At 52.6% G+C, this 25,093-nt stretch overlaps 1 protein-coding gene across 1 annotated transcript in view; it reads left to right on the plus strand.

Annotated features, from left to right (window-relative positions):
• FMNL2 (formin like 2) overlaps window positions 1–25,093 on the plus strand; it is a 114,756-nt gene that overhangs the window by 60,663 nt on the left and 29,000 nt on the right. The window contains 7 exon segments of the mRNA XM_050339649.1: window positions 2,729–2,812; window positions 10,792–10,872; window positions 13,835–13,911; window positions 14,975–15,058; window positions 16,974–17,126; window positions 23,232–23,340; window positions 24,379–24,455. Of these exon segments, the coding sequence (XP_050195606.1) occupies window positions 2,729–2,812; window positions 10,792–10,872; window positions 13,835–13,911; window positions 14,975–15,058; window positions 16,974–17,126; window positions 23,232–23,340; window positions 24,379–24,455 (665 nt within the window).

Here is a 25,093-nt window from a genome sequence, read left to right on the forward strand (position 1 = left end):
GCTGTGAGCAGGTGCAAATCACCCACTGGGGCTTGAACCTGGCTGTGCATGAGGTGCATAAACACTTCCTAAATAATTCAGGAAGGGTTTTCCCTGCTGGAGAGGGCAGGGTGTGTGACCTGAGCCCCAGCAGTCGCTGAGGTACGTGGAGAGAAGGAGTCCCCGGAGCAGAGTGAGATCACATGGAATTCATTTTGGGATGAGATCACTGGGACCTGCTGCCTGCCTCTTGTTTGCCCTGTTCCAGGCTCTCATCTCTGCTGGACTCTTGCCATGCCTGGATTGTGCAGGGGTTTCCAGGCAGGTTTCTTGTCCCGGTGCCAGCCTGGTGCCTAAGCTGATTAGCTCTAAGGAGATCAGAGCTTGACAAGGGGCTGCTGCAGGTAAACAGGGAAGCTTTTCCTCCAGCTGGGCTCCAGTGAAGCTGTGAAACATGTTTGCATCCTCAGAGGTGAGGAATGAGGGAAGAACCCCCAGGAAAAATACCGAGGAGTGCACTGAATGATAAGTGGAGCTGATAAGGAGCCCGGTGAGAGACTGAGAGGAGAATCAGGCACAGATACCATCAGAGCCTGTAAATGCTGTCAACATGACAGCAGGGATGAGCAAAAGGAAGAGTATTTGTTATCTGATGGCAGGCAAGCTTTAGGAAGAGCAGGGATCACAGCAGCAGGCGTGGGGGGATCCCTGGGAGCAGGTGACACTCCAGGCAGGATGGAGGGAGGAGAAAACACAAGGTGCAGGTGGCAGGATGGGCTGGGGACCCTGGCTGTCCTCACCCCCTCGGTGCTCCTGGGTGGACCAGGAGGAACAAGTGCACTGGAGGGGTCCCTCAGGCCCACAGTGTTCCCAGGAAGGAGGAGTTTGCTGTCACACTGAACTTGGGGATGGTGTTTGGAGCTCGTGTCACTGTTCCTGTGCTTGGTGGCAGGTGGTGGCTGCACCCCACCAGTGCTCCTGGGGATGCCCTGGGGTGAGGGGCACCCCTGTGCTGAGCCTCCTCCAGGTTGGAGGAGGCAGATGCCACGTGTGCTCCTGGATCACACTGATCCTGGATCCTGCTTTGCAGCCAGGAAACCCGGGATGCCATGGATGGGCAGTGCCCTTCAGCAATCCCTCGTCCCCCAAGGCTCTCCTGGCTGTTGTGGTGCCCAGCAGTGTGGTCAGCACTGCACACACCATGTCCAGGCACCTGCAGTCCTGCCAGGGATTTATTTAAATCCTGATTTTCTGGGTGCCATTGAGCATCCCTGGGTGTCTGATCCTGGCAGCTGCTCTGGGTGGGGCTGGTGGCAGCTGGGACTGTCCACATCCCTGCTCTTCCCTTTGGGATGGGGTTTGTGTGAGGAAGCAGAGGGGTCTGGGCTCTGGGATGCAGCAGAGTGTGGATCTGGGATGGTCCTGAGGATCCTCTTGCAGTAAAGCTGTAGGGCTGCCCATGGCACAGCTTGGGAAGGGGGTGATCCTGCAGAGAGGGTTTGGTGCCAGGACATGGATTTACTGATCCCTGCTGTGCCAGGGACCAGCTGGCCCTTCCTCCTGCCCTGGCAGTGGTCCTGGATGGGCTGTGGTGCTCAGGGCTTAACTGGGCATAACTGGGGCTGGTCTGGGAATTTAAACTGGAGCCCAGAGAGTGCTGAAGACCAAGAGGTGCTCAGAGGGTTTTCCACCCAAGCCCTCACCCCTGTTCCTCTCTGCTGGGCTGATAGGGCTCCTCTCCAGCCCTGGTGCTTGCATTCCTGGCCTGTCACAGGTGGGACAGTTCTGGAAAGCTGCCTTGGGAGCCAGTGGCCAGCCCGTGCCACCCTTCCCTGGAGAAGTGCCCCTGGAAGGGTGGCAGGAGATCTGTGCTGACATCAAAGGAGCCAGCAAACGATAGGCATCACCTAATTGCTGCCTCTCCCTCTGACTCGGGGCTCTCAGGCTGGGATCGTTATCTCTGGGGGTTGGGCAGTCCCACCTCTGGGATCTCTGTTACCCAGATAAGGTCCAGGTGGGGACGGTTAACAACCTGAAGAGTTGTTGGAATGAAATGAAACGGCATTTCATGGGCTGGTTGGGGGAGAAGTGTCCTTCTGCAGCCCCCAGCCTGCAGGGGAGAGGGTGTTTCCCTTAGGAGTGTGCTCAGGGGAAGGGAAGGGGGTGTGGAGCACCCCAGGGACCCTTCTGGGATGGAAGGTGGCTCCTGTGCTGTGGCAGCTCAGGGGATTCCTGTCCTCTCTGCTGGATGGAGGTGGCTGATCACAGAATCACAGGATGGTTTGGGTTGGAAGGGACCTTAAAGCCCATCTTGTTCCACCCCCTGTCATGGGCAGAGACACCTTCCACTAGCCCAGGTTGCTCAGATCTCCATCCAACCTGGCCTTGGACACTTCCAGGGATGGAGCAGCCACAGCTTCTTCTGGGCAACCTGTGCCAGGACCTCCCCACCCTCACAGGGAAGAACTTTCTCCTGAAAAAAAGGAAACTGGAGCTCAGGATGGGTCCTCAGTCTCTCACCTCGCGTGGCCCCGTGCCCAGCCCTGCCCCTGGGTGCCCAGCCCTGCCCCTGGGTGCCCTGTGATTCACTGGTGCCTTTGGGGCCAAACCCAACATCCAGAGGAGATTTTTCTGCGTGACTCTGTCACCAGGAGCTCACAGAAACCGATTACCCCCCCACAGCCCCGCTGCCGGGGTTTGCTCCAGCCTGTCCCTGCTGTCCCTCACGGCTCTCTCCCTCTCCCCACAGAATTCCATGAACCTGCCTCCCGACAAGGCGCGGCTCCTGCGGCAGTACGACAACGAGAAGAAGTGGGAGCTCATCTGCGACCAGGTGAGGGGGCCCTGGGGGGATTTGGGGAGCTGTGTCACTGCCCAGTGCTGCTGGCTGTGCCCTGCAGTCACCTCTGAGCCTGCTCTGTCCTGACCCCTGTGCTGAACACACGCTCTCAACCCAGGCAGTATTTGGGTCCCCACGTCCCCAGCATTGTCCCTGCCAGCAGTAGCTGTCACCTCCAGGCACAGGAGGCTGGTGATGCAGCCTGAACTCCCGTTCACCTCCAGAGGCTGCCGACAACCTCGGATTAGGCAGCGACAGATGCTGAGGCATCTCCGTGTGGGAGCTGGGCAGGCCTGGCAGAGCACACAACAATTAACAGGTTGGCTCTGCCAGGGTGCATAAACAGAAGTGGCATTGCTGGGAAAATGGAGTGTGAAGGAGGTAGGATGTGCGTTTGGGAGCCAGCAGCAAAATCAGCGTCTGCCGGGAAGGGCAGCAGTGATGGCTGATGGAAATCATCCATCCAGGACTGGGAAAGGAGGGTGGTTCCTTGAACTATAAACACGGGAATACCAGGGTGGGAGTTTGGCAGGAGTCATGCTGGAGGTCAGGAATATTTGGATAAATTCATGGGACATTTCCTATTTAGCTGCTGACAGTGGTGGAGCCTCTGAGGAAGTTGTAAAATCCCAGACTGGTTTGGCTAGGAAGGGACCTTAAAGCATCATCCCATTCCACCCCCTGCCATGGGCAGGGACACCTTCCACCGGCCCAGGTTGCTCCAAGCCCCGTCCAGCCTGGCCTTGGACACTTCCAGGGATCCAGGGGCAGCCACAGCTTCTCTGCCCAACCTGTGCCAGGGCCTGCCCACCCTCCCAGCCAGCAATTCCTTCCCAATATCCCATCTCTCCCTGCCCTCTGGCAGTTTAAAACCATTGCACAGGCACCTTAAAGTAGAGCTGAATAAAGAATTACTTGCTCTTTTCCCATGAGTTTTCTGTGCAGAGAATGTAAAGTTTGACCTATTTAAAGTTTTGGTTTAGTGAGACACTGAAAAATTGCAGGAACTGCCGTGAGTGGTCGTGGCCTCCCCTGGATCCCTGCAAGTGTCCAAGGCCAGGTTGGACGGGGCTTGGAGCAACCTGGGCTGGTGGAAGGTGACCATGCCCATGGCAGGGGTGGCACTGGATGAGGTTTAAGTCCCTTCCAACCCAAACCATTGTGGGATTCTGTAATTCCGTGATTTGTTTCCTGGGTGTTTTCCGAGCTCAGGGAAGCGTGAGCTCCGTGCTGCAGTCCATGTGCTGCCCTTGCTCCGAGTTGGCAGCAGGACAGGCAGAAGCAGTTTGATCCCAGCCTGGATGTGCAAATTCCCACCTCGGAGCTGATCCACCCTGTGCAGCTGCTGCTGATTCACTGCCGAGCTCGGGGATGGGAGGGCTGAGCAGATGGGAAGGAAATCTGCAATCTGGAGTAATTGTGGCTCTTAACAGCTCCTTGCACAACTCCAGTCCACCCCCGGGTTGGGATGAGGCCGCTTCCCATCTCCTGGAGAGGCAGGGAAGCCACACAGGGCTGATGGAACTGGCACTGTGAGCCCAGCACTGCGAAGAGGAGGAGGAGGAGGAGAGGTGACCATGTGCCACCCTGCCCATGTCCAGCCATGCAGGGGACACTCCTGGGCAGAGAGGGGCTCTCTGGGGTCAGTCCCATCCCCGGGGGGTGCTGCCAACCCCCTCCAAATCTCATCATCCTGAGCAGGTGCTGGTAAAGGCACCAAAATGCAGCAGATGGGGTGTGAAATATTTATGTGTGTCCCTGTAATGGTGGGGCCAAAAGCACCTCCAGGAATAGGGTTTGTGCACAGGGCTGAGTTTGCTGTGGGGGCATATTTTCACTCGTGTTTTTTCCCCTTGGTTTCACCCCCCACACACCATTTTCACCTGGTTTTGCTTGTAAATGAATGTAGCAGCTTGAGGGAATTAACTCTTTCTCTCCCCAACTTCTATTTAAAAGGACAAAGTGTCCAGAGGTTGATCTGCAGTGATGTTTTCTAAATAGGCTGAAAAGCAGATCCTGGATGTTTGCACGTGGAATATTTTGAGAATATTGGAGACAGTTTGGCCCCCAAAAGGAACTTTTCACTTTTGCAAAAGTGGGATTAACAAAAGTGGGGGGAGCTACAGGTCTGATGCTGGTAATAATAATAATGATAATAATAATTGTAATCTGCCATGAGCAGGATTATGTGCTTTGTTGGGAAACCTTGCCAGGGTTGCAGGGCTGGTTGTGGAGGACTCATCCCATGTGGAATTTTGTGTTCCTTTGTCTGTAAAACCTTGGAAGCATCTCAGCATTGCACTGGTGTCCTCAGAGCCTGCTCCCTACCCTTGCTTAGGGGACAAGGAGGAGGAGGAGAAGAGCAAAGCCAGAAAACTTGTTGCCCACCCTGGAGAGGGTCAGGGGTGGTCATCTGTGGGGTTGGCACTGGGAAGGATCCAGGCAGGGAAGAGGATGCCCCTTCCTGGTATGGGAAGCCAGGAAATGGGATCCTCGAGGCCTCTCTCCCCAGGTGGGTGCCATGAGGTGTTCCAGAGGGACAGGGGTGTGGAGGGGAGAAGTTGGGAACATCTTCCAAAGTTCTTCATTGCCCTCTAATGGCAAAGGGTGGCAGGGGCATCACCACCTCCTCACCTCTGGAGGCACGGGAGGTGTGTGGGGATGGAGACCCTGGAAATGAAAGGTGTGTGGTTCACACCCAAACTCTCTTCCCAAGGGCTGCATTTACACCTCTGGGTTGAGAGCCTTTTCTTAAAAAAACCCTGGTGACTGTCAGTGAATCTCCCCAGCTGTGGGGAAATACAGGGGAGAACATAACGGGTTTTAGTGGCCTGGGGAGCTGTTGAACTTAGAGACAGCCCTGGCTTCATTTGTCTGACTGGGTGGCCCTGAGAGGAGACTCGAGGAACACCAGACACGGTGGTTGGAGATGAGGCATGAGGGGTCCAAGGCTCGGGGTGGTGGGGCTGATCTCCAGCCTCCGAGCATCCCACCCTTGCACATCTTGGCCGGGTCCCTTCCAGAGGTGCTGGTGACCTGGCGTGGCAGGACATGGACTGTGGTGGAAATGGATCATTCTGCCTCCTAATCAGAGCAGAGATGAGCAGCTGCTGTCGTCTCATTCCGTTAGGAGACTTCTCTGTGCCGTGTTGTCCTGCTGGTGGGCCTGGCTGGGTTTCTGGGCAAGGATCGAGCCACACCGTGGCTCTGTGGGAGATGGGGGAATTACAAACCACATCCACGATGTGTTTGTGCCTCAGCAAGGAGAAGACACCGGTGTCCAGCCCTGCTTGTCCATCTCCTTCCCCAGTGATCTCCATCTGTGGGCTTTGTGCTCTCCCAGCAGGCCCCGACAGCCTGCGGGGCTCTGATCCCATCGGATGCTCCGGGTGCTCCCCGAGCATTTGTGAATCCTAGGAATGAAACAACTTAGCAAGGGTGATGCTAGTGATGATAATAACATATGTGCTGATGCAGAGAAATGTCCTGAATGTTTTTTGGGAGCCAGAGGTTGTTGGAGGAGCTGCGATTTCCTGGTTACGGGATTAATACGTTTTCCAGAGTCGCGTGACCAGGAGATGCATCGAGGTCTCTGTAGGATCATGTGGAAGAGGAAATGCAGAAATCCAGCAGTTCCTCTTGCCTGCTGAAGTAAAACACCCCAGCCCACGTTGTTTTTTTAATCCATCAGAAAAGAAAGGGCTAATTCTGGATATTGCTGATAAGAGAGGCACAGGAGTGTGTTGTGCTGCTGCATCCAGGCTCTCCCCCTGGATTACAGAGTCATGGAATAGTTTGGGTTGGAAGGGATCCTAAAGATACCTCATTCCACCCCCTGCCATGGGTAGGGACACCTTCCACTAGCCCAGGTTGCTGCAAGCCTTGTCCAGCCTGACCTTGGACACTTCCAGGGATCCAGGGGCAGCCACATCCTCAGCGATTTTTCCAAGCGAAAAGGGGGCCTTTATCCCCAGGAATTAAGTTAGTTTGCTTTGTGGGTGGCTGACAAAGGCAGTGGTGAGTTATTGCTGCTCTGCCTCCCTCCTTTCGGGGCTGTGGATGCTGTTGGTGCTCACATGAGTCACAGAGAGGAGATAAAACAGGTTCCATCAGGATGGATTAACGTTGTTGTGTCTGAAGGGCTCAATCCTGGCGGGGCCGGGAGGAGAAGCCACCACGTCCCAGTCGTGACGTCACCCCCTGGCTTATGCTGTTTGCTGAGCAAAGTTTGGCCACTCAGATCTGCATTTTAAACTTGATGTGCGTGTGGTAAACCCCCCCCCTCCGACCTCCTCCTTCAAAGAGTGTCGAACCCTCACCGTAAAAATCGGGATTTGGAGAGCGGATTTGGCCGGGGAGCGGCTGGGAGTTGCCAGGAGTGGAGAGGAGGAGCAGGCAGGAGAAAGCAATCAGTCTCAGCTCTTTATTTCTGCTTTCTGAGGCACGTGGTTTGCAGAGCAGGCTCTCGGTGCTGGCTGGGAATTGGGGCTGTGGGGATGCTCCTGCAAGGACCGTGAGAGGACCCCGACTCCACGGCACTCGTGGGAAGAGGAGGGTCAGCCTCCAGCCAGCCCCACCCCGTGGGAGCTCCCACTGGAGAGTTGGAACCAGGCACTCAGGGTGATCCAGAGGCTTCAGGAAGCCTCGGGCTGCCCTCTCTGCACAGCACCAAGCCCTGGTTCTTGCAGCTTCTTAATGAGCCTCTAATGTAAAACAGTCAAAGCTGGATAAACCCAGACAGTCATCACAGCCAGGAAAGGGCACTTTTAAAGGCTAATCCCTCGTGGCTTTCCAAACCAGAAAAAAAAAAACAAACCCACACTTTAAGGGGCTGTGGAAATCTTTCCAGGACTAGGAGATGTTTCCCATAAGTGGTTCTTGGTCGCTTGTTAGGGAAAAGCATTGCTGGTGGCTGCTCTTGGTGGATAATGGCTTTAAAATCCTTCAGCCCGAAGGATTCCAATCCACAGGAATAAGCAGCATCTTTTTAACTGAAGTTGCTGTAGAGATTATTACATAAATACATAATTACAGCCAGGTTTTAAGAAAATAAACAAAAACATTGAGTATCTGCAGCCCAGACTGCAAAATGTGCTCGTTGGGTCTCCTTAAACATTTCGTTTTGAAGACTCCAGCTATTAAAAACTGGCAGTTGGGAAAAGCTCCTGTCACCTCAGCTGCTGATTAGTTGGGAAGAGAAATAAATCCTTCAGAGCAAAATAGCTCCCCTGGAGGATTAGACTAAACCCAGCAGGGGAGAACCCCCAAAAAGGGAGGGGTAAATGGGAAAGGGGAGGTGGAGCCTTGCTAGGCTGGAATGCTGCTGTCAGGAGGAGCAGGGGGTTGGAACTGGATGATCCTTTGGGTCTCTTCCAACCCAAACCCTTCTGGGATCGTTCTGTGACCTTTGGCTCGGTGCTCCACCACTTGGAGATGCAAAGAGCAGGATTTGGACGTGAGTGTCAAGTGGCACAGCGAGAACACTTCTACCTTGGTGGGTTTTGTGGTAAAGGGTGGGGTTATTGAAGTGCTGCAGCGTCTCTGGAGCTCATAGGGAACTGCTGAGGGGGAAAGTGAGGAATGGTGTGGTCTCCAAGGTCCAGATACCTCCACAGCTCTTCACTGGTCAACCATGGGCCAGGTTCTCATTTACAAAGTGCTTTTTTGTCTGTCTGCCAGTGGGAAGGAGTTTTAAAAGGGGTTAATGGGTAGAAAGTGCTGTTAAATAACTTATATTTATGCCCAGTGTAAAACCACGGTGTCCTGGGGGGGCTGTGAGGCTGACTCAGAAACTGGCCCAGCACAGTCCTGTCAGACTGACAGAGGGAAATTTAGGTTTGGTGTTTTAGGAAGGAATTGCTGGCTGGGAGGGTGGGCAAACCCTGGCACAGGTTGGGCAGAGAAGCTGTGGCTGCCCCTGCATCCCTGGAAGTGTCCAAGGGCAGGTTGGACGGGGCTTGGAGCACCCTGGGCTGGTGGAAGGTGTCCCTGCCCGTGGCAGGGGTGGAATGGGATGGGTTTTGAGGTCCCTTCCCACCCAAACCATCCTGGGATTCTGTGATCCCAGAAAGGGGTCTGTCTGAGCCATGGGAACCAGCTGAGATGAGATGGCTCCAAGAATCTGTGCTGTGGAGCCAAGAGGAAATCATGGCCATGGTGCAGGGGGAGGATGGAGCAGGACAGCCCCTGTCGGTGTCCCCTTGGCCAGAGAGGAGCTGTCAGTGAAGAACTTTGCATTTTCTGGACTGTTTTTTAGATAAGAAAGGAAATGCCAATTCCAGAGCCGTGTTTGGCCCGTGGGTGTGAAGGTGCCTGGAAAAAGAATCCGGTTGTAGAAGAGGAAAGCCAAGTCTGCTGTGTGTCCTCAGAGCTCTCACCAGGGCTGAGGGACCAGGGCAGACTTGTGTGTTCATTTTTTCCTGCTGACCACGGTGAATTGCCTTTTTTTTGCAGCAAGATAATGACAGGAAGAGCTCGTGGTGTTCAGACAGTTCTGGTAACTGGGCAGCAGAGTCCTGTTCGCTCTGGAATGACTTTGGGATAACGTAGTCAAGACTGCATCCTGACCTAATAAAGGGAGGGTTCAGATAACAGTTATAAAATGGGACATTTCAGGAGGAAATTGGTATGAGGTCTTTCCTCCAGGGAGAGGGGCAGAACAGTTTAAAACTCTTCCAAGATACAAATAGCATCAGGACTTTTGGTAATGCTCTTAACAGCTTTGGACAGAGCTCTCTCCTCATGGAACAACTCGTGTTTCCCAGCAGCTTTGGTGGGATGAACTTCCAGCAGGCCATGCCACTGGGAAAGCAGGGAAAAATCAAGGAGTTCTCAGGGTGCAGGCTCTGCAGACCTTGTGTTTGTCACCAAAAGCTGTGATTCAGGCCCAGATGGGGCTGATGGGGGATTGGAGGTCGAGTGTCCCCCTGGCCAAGGGGTTGGAATTTTGAGGGATGAGTCTCAAAGGAAGGCAGGGATTTCATGGCCTGGACTGGCAGCAGGTGGGTGGGGTGGGGAAGGGGATTGGACTCACTGCTGGTGTGACAGGAAAGCAGGTGAGGGCCATGAGGTGTTTCACGTGGGGAAAGCCCACCAGAGGCACCCCGCCTTCCTCCGTGTCCTGGGGTTGATCACCTGATTCCTGGGAATTCCAGTGGGACAGGGACGGGTGTCAGATCCATAATTTCCCTGGGAAAAGGAATGGTGGCCTCAGCAGCATTTGCTGCTCCCTTCCTGGTGAGACCCCCCCTGCAGAGCTGCCTCCAGCTCTGGGATCCCAGCACAGCAAGGACCTGGAGCTGCTGGAGCCAGTCCAGAGGAGGCACCACGATGATCAGAGGGATGGAGCCCCTCCTGGGAGGAAAGGATGGGAGGAATGGGATTGTTCAGCCTGGAGAAGAGAAGCTGGTGGGCCCTTTCCAGAGACAATCCAATTTTCTGTCACAGAGTTGGAATATTCCTCTTTCTTGCTGATAACGCTGCTCTTTGGTTCATCTTTCTGTGATCCCAGCAAGGAGTGATGAGACTTTTCCCATGCCCATGCACTGTGGTTTTGGGCTTTTTCCAAGTGATGAAAGAGGTGTCTTGGCTTTTGTGGTGATGGTTTCAATCAAATGTGGACCTGCATCCACTTTTCTACCCCTTCTCCTTCCTCTCCTGGAGAGCAGAAACCCCATAACTCCAGATGTGTGTTTGTGTAATTAAAATTCAAAATCGTCCCTGAATATGTAACATGTATTTTTATGCATCTGATATAAATATCCAATCTCAGACTGTCAAGATACATATAAATACATTTTATTTGCATGCATATCATATGTGCATAAATTACATCCTTAGGAATATAAGGCATGTACACATCAAACTATATCCCAATTATGTAGCCTTTAAATGTATATGTGGTTTGTATAGAGAACAAGTAAATACAGAAGATGCTGTGAAATGGCTGATGTTTGTTCTTGTCTCCTTTGCAGGAAAGATTCCAAGTGAAGAATCCTCCACACACGTACATCCAGAAATTAAAGGGCTATCTGGACCCAGCAGTAACCAGGAAGGTGAGGAGCATCCTGTTTCCTCTCGCTGTCCCTCATCCCTCATCCAGGATGGTCCAGGTTCCTTCCTGCCTTTGTGTAAATTCCCTGAAAAGCCTCCCTTCAGAAAGGAGTTGGGAATTTGCTGCAGTTTTCCCAGCTCAGGGCGGGGAGCAGATGCTGGAAGGCAAAGGACCATCTGACACACAACAGGACTTGTGTTAACAATGTCAGCTCCAATAAACAGTGGGACAAATGACCCCTGAGCTGGGCTGCAGGCCCGGCTTTCGTGTGGGCAGGGATTAAAACCGCTGTCTGAGGGCACTTTGCTCACCTCGTGAAGGGGGGGTTGAGTTTGGAGTCCCTTTCCCTGGGAATTTGCAGGGCAGAGGTTCGGAGCAGCTGGCACAGTTCACTCCCTGTGGGATGTATTTACATGGCACAGCCTCCTCCATCCTTTTGCCTGTTCTTTTATCCCAGATAGTTTGAAAATCACTTGTGAAAGACTCAGAGCTTCTCTTGACCTTCGTGGATCCCTGAGTGTGGATTCTGTGCTGGGATGTATTTGGGGCTGGGTCTGGTATTACTGAGGCCAACTCTGATGGGCTTGTTGTAAAATCATGGAATCACAGAATTCTGGAGTGGTTTGGGTTGGAAGGGACCCCAAAGCTCATCCTGTTCCACCCCTGCCATGGGCACTGGACCAGGTTACTGCAGCCTGGCCTTGGACACTGCCAGGGATGGGGCAACCTGTGCCAGTCCCTCCCAGGGAAGGCTTAGGAATATCCTCCAGGATTTTAGACCCTCAGTAAACCCTCATCCCATGTAGAAGTCCACGGCTGACCCTTTGGGATTTATCCCTGTTGGCCACCAGCTCACATCCTGTGGGATGGCTGGAAGAGCCTCTGGAAAACAACAGAAAGAGGCAGCAGAGCAGGTCCTGCCTTGGACTGGCTCTGCCTTGTCCTCAACAATCCCAGCTTTGTGCTGCCAGAAGGAAGCCCTGCAGGAAAACACAGATCCTGACAGGGGGCTTCCCTGGAGGTGCTGCTGCATCCCTGGGACGGCAGCAGGGACATGGAGTGCCCTGTGCTCCAGCTCGTGCTTCCCGGTGCCCTGGCACAGTGCTCCTCTTGTTGGCTCCTCTGACCATGAGGAGGAGCCCATTTAGTGGGATCCCATTGAGCTGGAAACCTTTGGATTTGCCTGGGGCTGCTCAGGGTTGTTTTGAGAACGGGGTGAACGAGGTCTTTGTGTTTTTCCTCCCGAGGGGTTCCGAGGTTCGCTGAGTGTTTGGCTTCGCTCCGTGGGCCCACATTGAGGCCTTTCTTATCCTGGTGCCATCCGAGGGTCCCATGACAAACGACGAACCCCAAGGGCCTAAAAATAACCCCACTGAGTTCCTCTTTGTTGGGGTTGTTCCGTGTCACCCGCAGCCTTTCCTGAGCCCGGGCTGTGGCATGGAAAGACGTGCCTGTGGAGATGGGAGAGCTCCTCTCCCTGGGATTATTGCTGGGATTGAGGTGGTGTCAGTGGTTTGGTTCTGATCCCCAGCGTGGCCAAGGGGAGGTGGCTCCAGGCTGCTGGAAGTGTGCTGTTTCAGCTCCTAATTGGGGTTGTAATGGCTCTTCCTGGGAAAACAGTTGCTGTTTGGCCGAGCTGATCTTTGGAGCAGGGAATACAAAAGGTGTCGAAATGACACATTTTTTAAAGCAGCTGCAGTTTGGCTGCTCTTGGAGCTCGTTAGGCACCAAATTGGGTCATTAAGGGGCTGAGGGCACTTGGTTTGTTCAGCTGGAAGAGCCTGAGGGGAGACTCATGGGGGTCTGCAGCTTCCTCAGGAGGGGCAGCTCCAATCCCTGCTCTGGGTGACAGGGACAGCCCCCAGGGAATGGCTGGAGCTGTGCCAGGGCAGGCTCAGGGTGGATCTCAGGGAAAGGTTCTTCCCCCAGAGGGTGGTTGGCACTGAACAGGCTCCTCAGGGCAGTGGGCACAGCCCCAAGGCTGCCAGAGCTCCAGGAGGGTTGGGATGATGCTCTGAGGGACAGGGGGGGATTGTTGGGGTGTCTGAGCAGGACCAGGGCTTGGACTGGATGATCCATGGGGATCCCTTCCAGCTCAGGATATTCCAGGATTCTCTGATGCTCCCTGCCCTGGTGGCAGAGCAGCCTGGCCTTGCTGGGCGTGACAGTTCCATGTGGGAATGTGCTGCCTGTTCATGCCATGCCCTCCCAGCCCATATCCCATCTACCTCTTTAAACATCAATATTTGACCTTGATTTCTGGGAAGAGAAGGTTTTATATTGTGGGAATTACAACTGTGTGCTCTGAGCTAATTAAAGAGGTGCAGAGAAGCTGTGTCTGAGCCAGGGACAGGGACACCTTCCACCAGCCCAGGTGGCTCCAACCTGCCCTTGGACACTTCCAGGGATCCGGAGGCAGCCACAGCTTCTCTGGGCAACCTTGTACCCACCCTCCCAACCAGGAATCCCCTCCCATTCTTCATCCACTTTGGCTCTCATATTCCCTGTTCAAAAAGGAGGATTTGCCCAGATTTATCCAGCTGTTGTGGCACTTTCCCATGGGCAGGGGAGAAGAGGACAATCAATCCTTCTCCAGGTGGGAGAGGAGGCGACCTCGTTGTCTCTCTCTACCCCGGGTTTTGCAGAGGAAGGGGAGGATCTGCTCTAGAGCTCAACAGACAGTTTGATGCTAAACCAGAGCTTGTTTCATGAAGAAATGTTTATTTATCTACGGGCTTTTAATTTTCCTAATCCTGGGAGCTCCAGAACGTTCCCGGGAGCAGAAGTGATTCCTCCACGCATGTTTTTGTTGACTGCTGGGGTGTTGTTGGTGCATTCCTGGGGATTTTGAGTTGCTCTCAGTTTAGCTGAGAACTGTTTTCATTATCCAGTCTGAGATGTTGATGTTCTTTATCAGCATCCCACGACTCTAATTGTTATTTTTGCTGCTCCCTCCGTTCCAGAAGTTCAGAAGACGAGTCCAGGAGTCGACCCAAGTGCTGCGAGAACTGGAAATTTCCTTAAGAACAAACCACATTGGGTAAGGAATTTCGGCTGCCTCCGCTCCCAGATTTATTTTGTCACGTCTCCTGGTGGATGTCTTTGAGCAAACATCTCTCTGCATGTCAGGCAGTGATACCACTTGACTGATTGGTAAAGCCTGCGGGGCTTAGTTAAGCAGAGCTGGGCATCCTCAGGAGAATAATTCAGCTTTAATCCTCGCCTGAAACGTTCACCCACATCCCTAGGAAGGCTGAGGAGACACTGAAGTCAACTTGTGCTCATCCTCAGCACGTGGTTGTGTCTAGAATAATAATAGAGCTAAATATATATTTATATATTTATATATTTATATATCCCCCCCACACACACTGTTTAATACCTGTAACATGGTGCAGTTCATGAAGTCTGAAGACCAGAAAAGCTCAAAGGTGATGAATTCCCACCCTGGGAGCCTGGGGCTCCATATCCCTCCCTGGATCCCCAGGAATTCCAGTGGTACCTCCCCACTCCCAGGGGGATTTGCTGCCCTGGTTGGGGTTGAGAGCTGAGCTGGGCTGTGCTGAGGCTCTTTTGCCCCGCTGGCTTTGCCCCTAAATGGATGGAATTCCAAACTTCACTTGGCACCTTACAAATCTTAGGAAGATAATGGACTTTTCTGAATTATTTTGTGAAACTCAGGGGCCAAAATTCTCTGTAACGGGTTAAAACCTTTTAAAAAGAGAAGGCCAAATTACTGCTGAGTGCACATCCAGGATATCTATCAGATTATTCTTTTCCTGCTGTGCTGCCTCTAGGCTTTTATGGACTTTTAGAGATCAGGATGGGATCAAAACTAAGCCAGGTCCCTGTGACTTTGTGTGTGTGGAGGTGACCATCACAAAAAAGCCCTGAGTTCAGTACATTTGTAAAGCCCTTTAAAGGGCTGCTTTAAAGTCTTCTGAATAATAAAGGGTATTTTTAAAAGGCTTTTTTTTTTCTCTGAGGGAGAATGAAGGTTTTGCTCAGAGGTGCAGCTTCTCCTGCCGAGGGTCTGTCCAGCTCACCTGAGAATTCCAGTGCCTTCCCAAAGGCCCTGAAAGGCTCTGGTGTTTCTTTAACAGGTGGGTGAGGGAGTTCCTGAACGAGGAGAACAAGGGCCTGGATGTGCTGGTGGAGTACCTGTCCTTTGCACAGTATGCAGTCACGTGAGTACCACCTTCCTGGGCTGGGAATGCACAGTGCTGCTGGATACCAGGGAATATTCCATCACGGGAAGGGGCTGCCCAGGTGGAGTCAGCACCTCAGCAATGAGTGGATGTGGCACTTGGGGACATGGTTTGGTTGCCAAGGTGGTGTTGGGTCAGAGGTTGGACTGAATGACGTTGGAAGCCTTTTCCAGCCTTAATAATTCCATCATTCTGGGTCTAAAAGCAGAGAGAAGGGTAACTTGAGTCTGGAGTTATTTCACCCCAAGTCTAAATTTAAACCTTGAGGGTTTTTAATCTCCAGGGCTGTACTGACACATGTTTAGCTCTGGCCTCTGATCCTCTCAGGGGTGCACAAAACCAAATGTGTGGCAGGCTGGGGGCTCCCTGGGAAACAGGTTTGGAGTCGGTGCCCAACCCTAAGGAATTGTGTTCCTGCTGTGTTCAAAGGGCACATCCACACCCCAGCCACTGCTCACAGGCAGAACTGGGGGTGTCCTGGGCTGCAGATGTGCTCCAGGAAAGCAGGAGGAATTTCAGGGGGAAGGCTGGAAACCAATTTGTTCCCTCCTGCCATCTGGGTAGTGGGGGTCACATTTATGTGTGGGTGATGAATCATGGCACGTGTTCTGAAAGCAGAGTGGGGAAATGACCTTCCCTGAGTTGTTATATCACAGAACTGCAAAAGGATTTTCAGCAGAGAATCTGTTTTAAGTATTTATTTATATTATTAATTTATTTATTGTCATGGAATCGTCCCAGACTGGTTTGGGTTGGGAGGGACCTTAAAGCCCACCTTCCACTAGCCCAGCTCCAAGCCCTGTCCAGCCAGGCCTTGGACACTTCCAGGAATGGGGCACTACACCCACATTAATTCAGGGTTATTGTAGCAGACTTTTTTATATAGAATTGTCTAAAAAGAAGCCTTAGGTTAAAGACACTGATAATCTATTTTTAGCAAAGCTGCCCTCAGATTTATGGTATATCATTGCACAGTAAAGGGATTTTTGGTGGGGTTGCAGAAAAATTAATGAGGGAAAATTATATGGTTTAAGATGTTACTAACTGGAAAAAACCGTGCAGAGCAAAAAGAAGTGTTTAGGGAGAGACTCTCTTCCTAATTTTATACAAATGCACGCAAGTGACTCGCTGGGTTCTTCCCCCCTGACACGGTAAACATGAGTAATAACCTCCAAAGCTGTAAAGGGAACAAGAATTCCTGCTTGAAACAGCAGAACAACGGGCAGGGAGTCAGCAGTCAGAGGGTCTGGGGTGGTGATGGTGACTTATTGCATGTGCTGGGAGGTGGTGGGGGAAACCAAACTGGTGCTTGGGCAACTGAACTGTTGAGATGAAATGAGAGGAGCTCCCAGCATTCCCACTCTTTCCTTCAAGGCAGAGCTGTTCCATCAGCAGAGCAGCCAGAGCTGGATTTGTGTTGAGGTAGAAAAATATATCCAGCTGATCCTGGAAGGATGTAAAATCCACGTGGATGTGGCACTTGGGGACATGGTTAATGGTGGCCTTGGCAGTGCTGGGGGATGGTTGGGCTTGATGGGCTTGGAGGCTTTTCCAGCCTGAAAGAATCTGTGATTTCCTTCTCCCCTCTGGAGCTCATCCCGTTTCCCTGGACTTTGCCGTGTCCCTCAAGCCCCACATTGTCTTTGCCTCTCCTTTTCCATCACTATTTCACTGGATCACACAATCCCATACTGGTTTGGGTGGGAAGGGACCTTGGAACAGCTGGTGGAGCAGTTGGACTCGATGGTCTTGGAGGGCTTTTCGTTTGATCTCGTCAAACCTGGCTTTGTCCCGTGACTCTGTGATCCCCTCAGACCCAGAGCTGCTGAACAGGAGGGGAAACTTGGGCATCCCTCGTGTCTAACCTGGCCCTGGAATTCCTGTTTCCCCTCAGGTTTGACTTCGAGAGTCTGGAGAACAGCGTGGAGAACCCCATGGACAAGTCCAAGCCCTGGAGCCGCTCCATCGAGGACCTGCACCGGGGCACCAACCTGCCCTCCCCGGTGGGGAACAGCACGTCCCGCTCGGGCCGCCACTCCACCCTCCGGTACGGGGCCCTGCCCACGGGGGCTTCTCCCACGGGGCACCCTCCAGCTCCCCTCCCTCCCAGCAGGGCTGTGGCATCGTGGGGAGCGTGTGGCTGTCAGGTGGAGTGAGTGGGCAGTGCTCAGCCAGCGCCATGGGGCAGCGTTCCGCAGCTGGGATAACTCTGCCTCCTTCCCGAGGAGGCATTTCCACCCCTTGCAGTGCTCAGGGGAAGCCGTTCCTCTTCTCCAAAACGTGCCTCAGGATTTCCGTGGGCCCAGCCAGGCTGGGGCTCTCATCTGTGTCCCATCTCATCCCGCAGCACATTCCTTCCACGCTGCCACCACCGAGATCCGCTGTGTTTTTTGAAAGGCCACTTCCATCCTTCAGACCTGTGTCCCTCTCTCACCACCCCACGCTTTGCTACGGAGTCTCCCTTTCCCAATCCTGCCCTGTTTCTGTTGTTGGGTTTGTGGAAAAGGCAGGATCACTTCCCAGGAGTGGTTGACAGTCAACCCTGTCCCATTCCTTGGATGCTCCGCTACTTTAAACCACACCAGGCACCTCCCTCAGACTCCAGCAGCGTTACCTGGAGTGCTGGATGCTTTGGGGTGTTTTTTCTTGGTTGCTACAAAGCCCTGTGAGTGTAGAAGAGTCCAAAAAATAAGGAGCCAGTGAGAACTGGCTCTTTCCTTGCAGCAGAGGTTGTTTTGCTTTGCCAGGCAGGTGACCTTGACCCTTGGGTTGATGCTCAGTGCCTGAGTGGCTCCAGAGCAGTACCTGGAAAATTGAATTCCCAGCCCTCAGGCAGTGGAGAGGAGGAGCCAGGCACAGCTCTGGTAAAGAAATCCAAGCTCTGGAGTGCAGCAAAATCACTTGAGCCATTGATTTATTATTTTTTTGAGTGTTTTTGGTTTTCTCTGCTCCTTAATTGCTCTGACGGGAACGGCAGAGCCCTGTGCTGGTTCCATCTGTTTTTGGGAGGAGAGCTTGGGATTAGAAATGCCTGAGTCAGGAATACATTACATGTCTCTTACATTGTTTCTCTTCGTTTCCTTCCATCCTTTTTCCTTTCTCACATCTCCCTTTATTCCTCACCTCTTTGATTCCCCGTCTCTCTGTCTCCTTCATTCCCTTCTCCCTCTCAAAACGCTTCTCTCTCACCCTCCCCTCCCCTCACACACCATCAGATTGGTTTCTCTGCCCGAGCAGCTTGAGTTCAAACGCTGCCAGAGCTGCTGGTCAGCCACCTGCCTCTGGAGCAGCTTCACTTTGGGCTCTGCCGATGAGGCTCCCGGCCGGAAAATCCCGTAAGTCCCGAGTGGAAGGTGCTCCGGAGCCGGGGCTGTGCAGGGCATGGAGCCAGGGGCCAGCACCGCCCCCCATGCCGGATAATGTGGTATCCACAGCGCTGGTCGTGTCCCAGCAGGGTGTCCTGACGTGTGGCTATCACATTATAGAATTCCCAGAGTAGCAGCTTCCGTAGAGCGGCGTTTTCGCGGAGAGCGGGAAGCGGGACCGGCTGGGCAGCGAGCTCCGAGTTCTCTTGGTCATGCTGCGAGTAGTGCTGTCAGTGTTGTACCTGGAACGTAGAGCCTTTAGTCATTGGCCATCTTATTGCATCTTCTGGTTGTAAATAGAGACTTTGTTCAGAGAAATGGGATTTAGCGCCGTGTTCTCCAGCCGAGTCCCTGCAGAGCCACCTCAGCACTGGGGCAGCTTAGGCAGGAACTGCGTGGAGTTGGCACGTTTGGATTGGTCTTTGTTGTTGGGTTTCTTGTCTTTTTTTTAAACTCTGTGTTTTAAAATGTGTGGTTTTGAAAATGCGTGGTTTGAAAATGTGTATTTTTCCATACCTGGGGAGGATGGGTATTTAAAAAAGGAAAAGCTAAAGGAAGGTGGGGAGGTTTTAAGAAGGGTTTTTTTTTTTTTTCCTTGCAATTGCTAAATAATTGAAATGGAATCTTTTCCTGAGAATGAGGTGCTCATCAGGTGAGGAGGGTGTGCAGGGTAATGGTTTTGGGCAAAATCAGGAAGTTCCTGCCCAGCCACTGAGTGGTAAATGAGGATTCTGGGGTGTGTGGACAGCCAGGCTGTAGGTTCTGCTGTGTGGAAGCTGCTGTTCTGTCTTTCTCATGGAAACCATTCAGGTGGGAGAGAGGAATCCAGAATCCCAGGATGGTTTGGGTTGGAAGGGACCTTAAAGCTCATCCCATTCCACCCCCTGCCACGGTCAGGGACACCTTCCACCAGCCCAGGTTGCTCCAAGCCCCGTCCAACCTGGCCTTGGACACTTCCAGGGATCCAGGGGCAGCCCAGCTGGACTGAAAGATGTGCTCCTCCCTCTTGGATGAAAAAGGAGAAGGCTGTCAAACCTTACCAGGATAATTCCAAATTCTGGAGCTGGCCTGGGGTGGACTCGGAGCTCTGGGTGTCCCTTTGGTGGCTCAGCCCATCCCTCTCCAATCCTGACTCCAAGGGCCTTCCCAGAGCTCTTTTTAACAGTGCTAAACCCTGCCAATTCCCTGCTCTCTGGGTTTCCTTGGCAACTGAGGGTTTTTTCCTGAAGAGGAGGCACAGGGATTTGGGAAACAGGCACCAAAACGAGGGCAGGAGGATAAGAAAGGGGCTGAGGCTTTGGGGATTTTCTTGCTGCTTTTTTGGGAGAAGGAGCATTGCTGAGAGTCAGAGTCTCCTGCCAGATAAATATTAATGCAGCCTTTGCAGGGGCCCAGCCCATTAGAAATTCCCTTTCTTCCCAGTCAGATACTGGAGTAGTTTTTATGTGGATTGAAGTGAGAAACTTCAGTTCTTCAAAATCTCCATGAGGAGAGAAGGATCTAGGCACAGGGAGCTCAATCCAGAAATGGGCCTTGAGTGCATTCAGTAACTGGACTTTAATTTGACACGGCTTCATGGGCTACAATCATTTAATTTGGGCTTTGCCATTAACACTTCCACTGCTCAGGGACCTGGGAAGCTCATCATTTTGGTCAGATATTTCCTGATTGAACAGAGCGTGTTTGTGATCAGCTCTGAGGGATCAGAGAAACCCCAAATTTGTGGGATGTGCCAAAACCTTCCTCCTCCAAAGCCCCTTTCTGCTGTCAGGAGGATGTTGATAATACAATCCCCTCCAGTTTCCAAACCACCACCAATCAAACCATGGGAATGTCACCCAGAAACCCCCCAATCCCGAGGAAAACCAGGAGTCCCAGCCTGTGGAGAGCTGGAGCCAGCTGCCAGGGGGTGGGGACGTCCATCCTGGGCTGTCCTCTGCTCTCCAGGGAGCCAGTGGAGAGATGAGGGCTTTTCTAGCAGAAAATGGGCTAAGAGTGAGAGGAGAGAGCGGCTGTAATTTGAATTAATGAGGTGCATTATAAATCTGCATTGGACTGGGCACATGTCATGGAATCCCAGGAGGGGCTGGGTGGGAAGGGACCTTAAATCCCATCCAGTCCCACCCCCTGCCATGGGCAGGGACACCTTCCACTGTCCCAGGGTGCTCCAACCTGGCCTTGGACACTTCCAGGGATCCAGGGGCAGCCACAGCTTCTCTGCCCAACCTGGGCCAGGGCCTGCCCACCCTCCCAGCCAGCAATTCCTTCCCAATCTCCCATCTGTCCCTGCCCTCTGGCAGTGGGAAGCCATTCCCTGTGTCCTGTCCCTCCATGCCTTGTCCCCAGTCCCTCTCCAGCTCTCCTGGAGCCCCTTTAGGCCCTGCAAGGGGCTCTCAGGTGTCCCTGGATCCTTCTCTTCTCCAGGTGACCCCCCCCAGCTCTCCCAGCCTGGCTCCAGAGCAGAGGGGCTCCAACCCTGGAGCATCTTCATGTCCCTAAGGAAATAAAAATGATAAAAGAATTAATTATTCTTGAACAGAAAGTTCTTCTGTTAGATCTGGGTGAGAAAAGAACCCTAAAACTCTGTATTTCAGCACAGGATTAGCCTTGGGTTTAATGGCTGTTGGTTTTCCCACACAGCTGCAGAATCCCAGCTGTGGAAATCCTGGATCCTGGATTCTTCCCCCCATCCTCCAGCAGCAAAGTCCCAAAACTTTGGAGTAGCTCCTTCCCCACGTGTGAGAGGGAGCAGAGTGGCAGGAGGAACCCATTATCCACTGCAGGAGCTTCCACAGGCTCAGCTTTTCTGCCCCTGCTTTTTTTTGGGACAAAAAGGGTTTATGTTCCCCTCTAAAGGAGGGGCCGAGGAAATAAAAGAGGAACCATCTGAATCGAATTAGCAGGATAAATATACTCGTGGTGACATAATCCTTGACCTGCAGCAGACAGGAAATCAAACCCAACGACTCATCCAGATGCTGGGCTCGGCCAAGTGCTCAGGAACCAGGAGTGAAGGAAAAGCAGGAGGAGCTCGTCCAGCCTGCCCTGCTCTGGGGAGGCAGCAGAAACACTGGGAATTGTTGGGATCACCACCAGTGCAGGGGAAGCATCTCCAGCCTTGGCTGTGCTGTGGGGGGGTTGTTGTTCAGGAGCTGCTGTGCAAAAGCTCCCCGTTAATTCTTGGCTTCTGGTGAGGGGAAGGGCTGGAAATGGAGAGCACAATCCCATCCGGGCTGAGGGCTGGGATCTGCTCTCCAGGGCAGATCCTGTGCCTGGGTCTCACCCCAGTGGGACTCTGACACGGGTGGGAGTGGGAATGTGCCAGTAGGATGGGGCCAGGCTCTTTGTGGTGATACCAGGCAGCAGGACAAGAGGGAACGGGCACAGAGTGATGCCAGGAATTCCACCTGAACACGAGGAAGAACAGGGAGGTGACAGGCTGCCCACACAGGGTGTGGAGTCTCCCTCACTGGAGATATCCCAGAACAGGCTGGGGTATCTCTGGGATATCTCACTGCTGGAGCTGTGACCCGCTCTGGTCCCCTCCATCCCACCCCAGTCTGTGGGCTCTGAGTGTCACTGGACAAGCAACACTGACTGCCCCCATTTCTTAACTGCCAGGTGGGTAAAGGCATTCTGAAATTTAGGAGCTGGTACACCGAGGAAGTTTTTTCTCCTATCAGAGCCATGATAAAGATCTCATTAATCTGCTGATTGAAAATTTAAAGGAAAAGGATGTCTGCAGCCTTTAGTGGTTTAAAGCTGAGATAAGTCGTTGTAGGGACAATCTCTGACTAGAAATGACTTTAAAATCCTTTCATTGCCATGATTTCTTACTTGGAGAAATGGCTGTCTGAAGTGGGCTGGTGTGGCGTGGTTCCACACTCTCCAGCCAGCACTGGCAGCACTTCCACACTTCCCAGTTCAGACTCCCAGTTCAAGGCTGCTCTGCTCCTCTTTTGGGCCATTTGGGAAGTGCAGGGTGTGTGTGGGCAGTGAGCTGATCCATGGGGAAGGAGGCAGGATCAGTGGGACGGCCCTGGCTGGAGCTCCTTGGCAGCCCCATTCCCAGCAGGAGCAGCCAGAGCTTCCAGGTGCAGGTGCAGAGCCCCCATCCGAGGAGCTTGGAGCCATCAGCCTCACCCTGTGCTGGCTCTCCAAGGCACAGTCCTGGTCCCCTCCTCAGGATCCACTCGCCAAAATTCAGCTTAAAGCTCCCTCTGTTCTCAGCCAGAACTGGGTCATCCTTCCCCCAGCCCCCAAATCCGCCTGCAGTGCCCTGAGCTCATTTATTCATTCATATTTATGGGGGGAGGGGGGAAGTCGTTTGATTGAATCCTGCTTTGAATTTTGGGATTTCTTTCATCTTGGCACTGCTGGAAAATGAAAGCCAAGGGGAGGAGTTGCTGAGGGCTGAGGGCTCTCCATGGGCAGGGCTCCACGACCCCCCTCATTCCTCTTGGCTTGGACGTTTGAAGGGAGGGAATTTGGAGGTGTTTGTGTCAGAGGCTGACAGTGAATCATGATAGCTCGGTGTGGTGTTACTTGTTCATGTCTTTATTATGAACATTTACTGACCCCTGCACTGGCACTGCAGCTCCTGCTCCCTGGAGCCCAACATCTGGATTTTTCCTGTGAACATCCCAGCCCCTTCTCCTGCTTTATTTCCATCAGCATTGCCCCCTGTCCACCTGAGAAACACCTTCCTTTCTTCTGGTACTTCTCTTCCTTTCTCCTGACCCCCCAGAAGCAGCAGTGTGGCTGATGGGAGCTGTTTCTCCCTGCAGGTACAACACCCTGCCGAGCCGGAGGACGCTCAAAAACTCCCGATTAGTGAGCAAAAAGGACGATGTTCACGTCTGCATCATGTGCCTGCGGGCCATAATGAACTACCAGGTGACTCCCTCTTGGCACCACAGAGCTATTTCAGCCTTGGGGGTGGAGGGGGAGGAAGAGTTAGGGGTGAATTCTGAAGGTGAAAGCGATGGAACTGTTTACACTCTCATTATTAAAATGGGGAGCAACAGGACACAGGTGATTTGTTGCAGGTGTTGATGTGCTCAGTGGGCACTAACTACTCAAACCTGCAGCTAATCAGGTTATAATTAGTCTCAGTATTTAGCCCTTGAAAACAGGAGGGTTTTTTTTTTTTTTCAGAAGATGGAAAGATCCCGGTTTCCCCTCAGTAAGTGTTTATGACAAGGCAGTGGGACACCTGGAAGTGAACCAACTAAACCAAAGCTAAATCTGATTTTCCTGAGGTGTTTTTTCTCTTCAGTGGGATGCTGGGATCATGCAGCTTATCCAGGGAGCTTCAAGGATTTGGGATTTTTTTGCTAAAACAAGGAGGGCCTGTGGGGAACACCTTTCTTAGGAGTTCATGAGGAGGGTAGGAGGTATCTGTAACCCCCTCTGCTCGGGGGGATACCAGCTCCCTGGGATTTACAGGGGTGGGAAGGAGACAAGCCACGATCCTAATAACCAGTGGAGTATTTTCCAAAGGAATTCTGTTTTCATTTTTGGAGAGCAACAGCTGCTTTTGGCAGCTGAACTTCAAGTTCCTCTTTGGGGAGTAAATCATGCACTCGACTGCCACAATTAAAAAGGGGCTGGAGGGAGACAAGGACAAGCAGAGGGGGTGGAAATAATGTAGGAGCAGCTCTTGGACCCCTTTTGTTGGCTCACACAGCCAAAACAAGTATTTTCAACACTGCCAGTGGCAGGGAATTGTAGGATCATGGAATACCCAGAGTTGGGAGATTTTAGGAACAGTCAGGAGAACAAAATATTCTCGGTTTAACCAGTAAACTCCACGAGGTTTTGTTTGGCTTAAAAAACTGCCAGGGGGTCTGGTCAGGCAGATGGGATTTGTTGGGTTTCTGAGTAACAATGTGGGTGTCAGGACTGAAGGAGGACTTTCCCTTCTCTCCCCAGTACGGATTCAACATGGTCATGTCCCACCCCCACGCCGTCAATGAGATTGCACTGAGTCTGAACAACAAGAACCCCAGGTAGGTGCACCTGCTTTTTGACAGTTTGGCAAGTAGGTAAGTAAAGAGGACCCAGGAAGGGGGTTTTCACCTTCAAAAGGGTGTGTTTGTGCACAAACCTGTGGCGAAAATCAGATTAAATCTGTACAATGGTGCAGGTAGAGGAGCAGTCGTCGTCTGATTCCAGTGGGTTCAGGAGCTGCTGGTTCTGCAGCTTTGAACTGACAGGAGGGAAATTGGGGTTGGATATTGGGGAGAAATTCTTCCCTGGGAGGGTGGGGCAGGCCCTGGCACAGGCTGGGCAGAGAAGCTGTGGCTGTCCCTGAATCCCTGGAAGTGTCCAAGGCCAGGCTGGATGGGGCTTGGAGCGACCTGGGACTAGTGGAAGGTGACCCTGCCCATGGCAGGCTGTGGGATGAATGAGCTTTAAGGTCCTTTCCACCCCAAACCAGTCTGGGATTCTGTGATCCAGCTCAAATTCAGCTGCTGAAGCCCCTCAGCTCTACGTGGGGTTTTCCTGAAGAGAGGGAAGATCTTCCTTAGAAATGCTATCCAAGGATCCTTAGGTTTGAATTTCCTTGGGAGAGTCTCAGTCCTGTCCTGGGTCAGGTTGCTGTAATTCCATCATGTAATTCCCCAGTGGAACTGCTGGCTGTGAA

This window comes from Myiozetetes cayanensis, unplaced genomic scaffold, assembly GCF_022539395.1.
Source record: "Myiozetetes cayanensis isolate MyiCay16 unplaced genomic scaffold, myiCay2020 scf9, whole genome shotgun sequence".
NCBI lineage: Eukaryota > Metazoa > Chordata > Aves > Passeriformes > Tyrannidae > Myiozetetes > Myiozetetes cayanensis.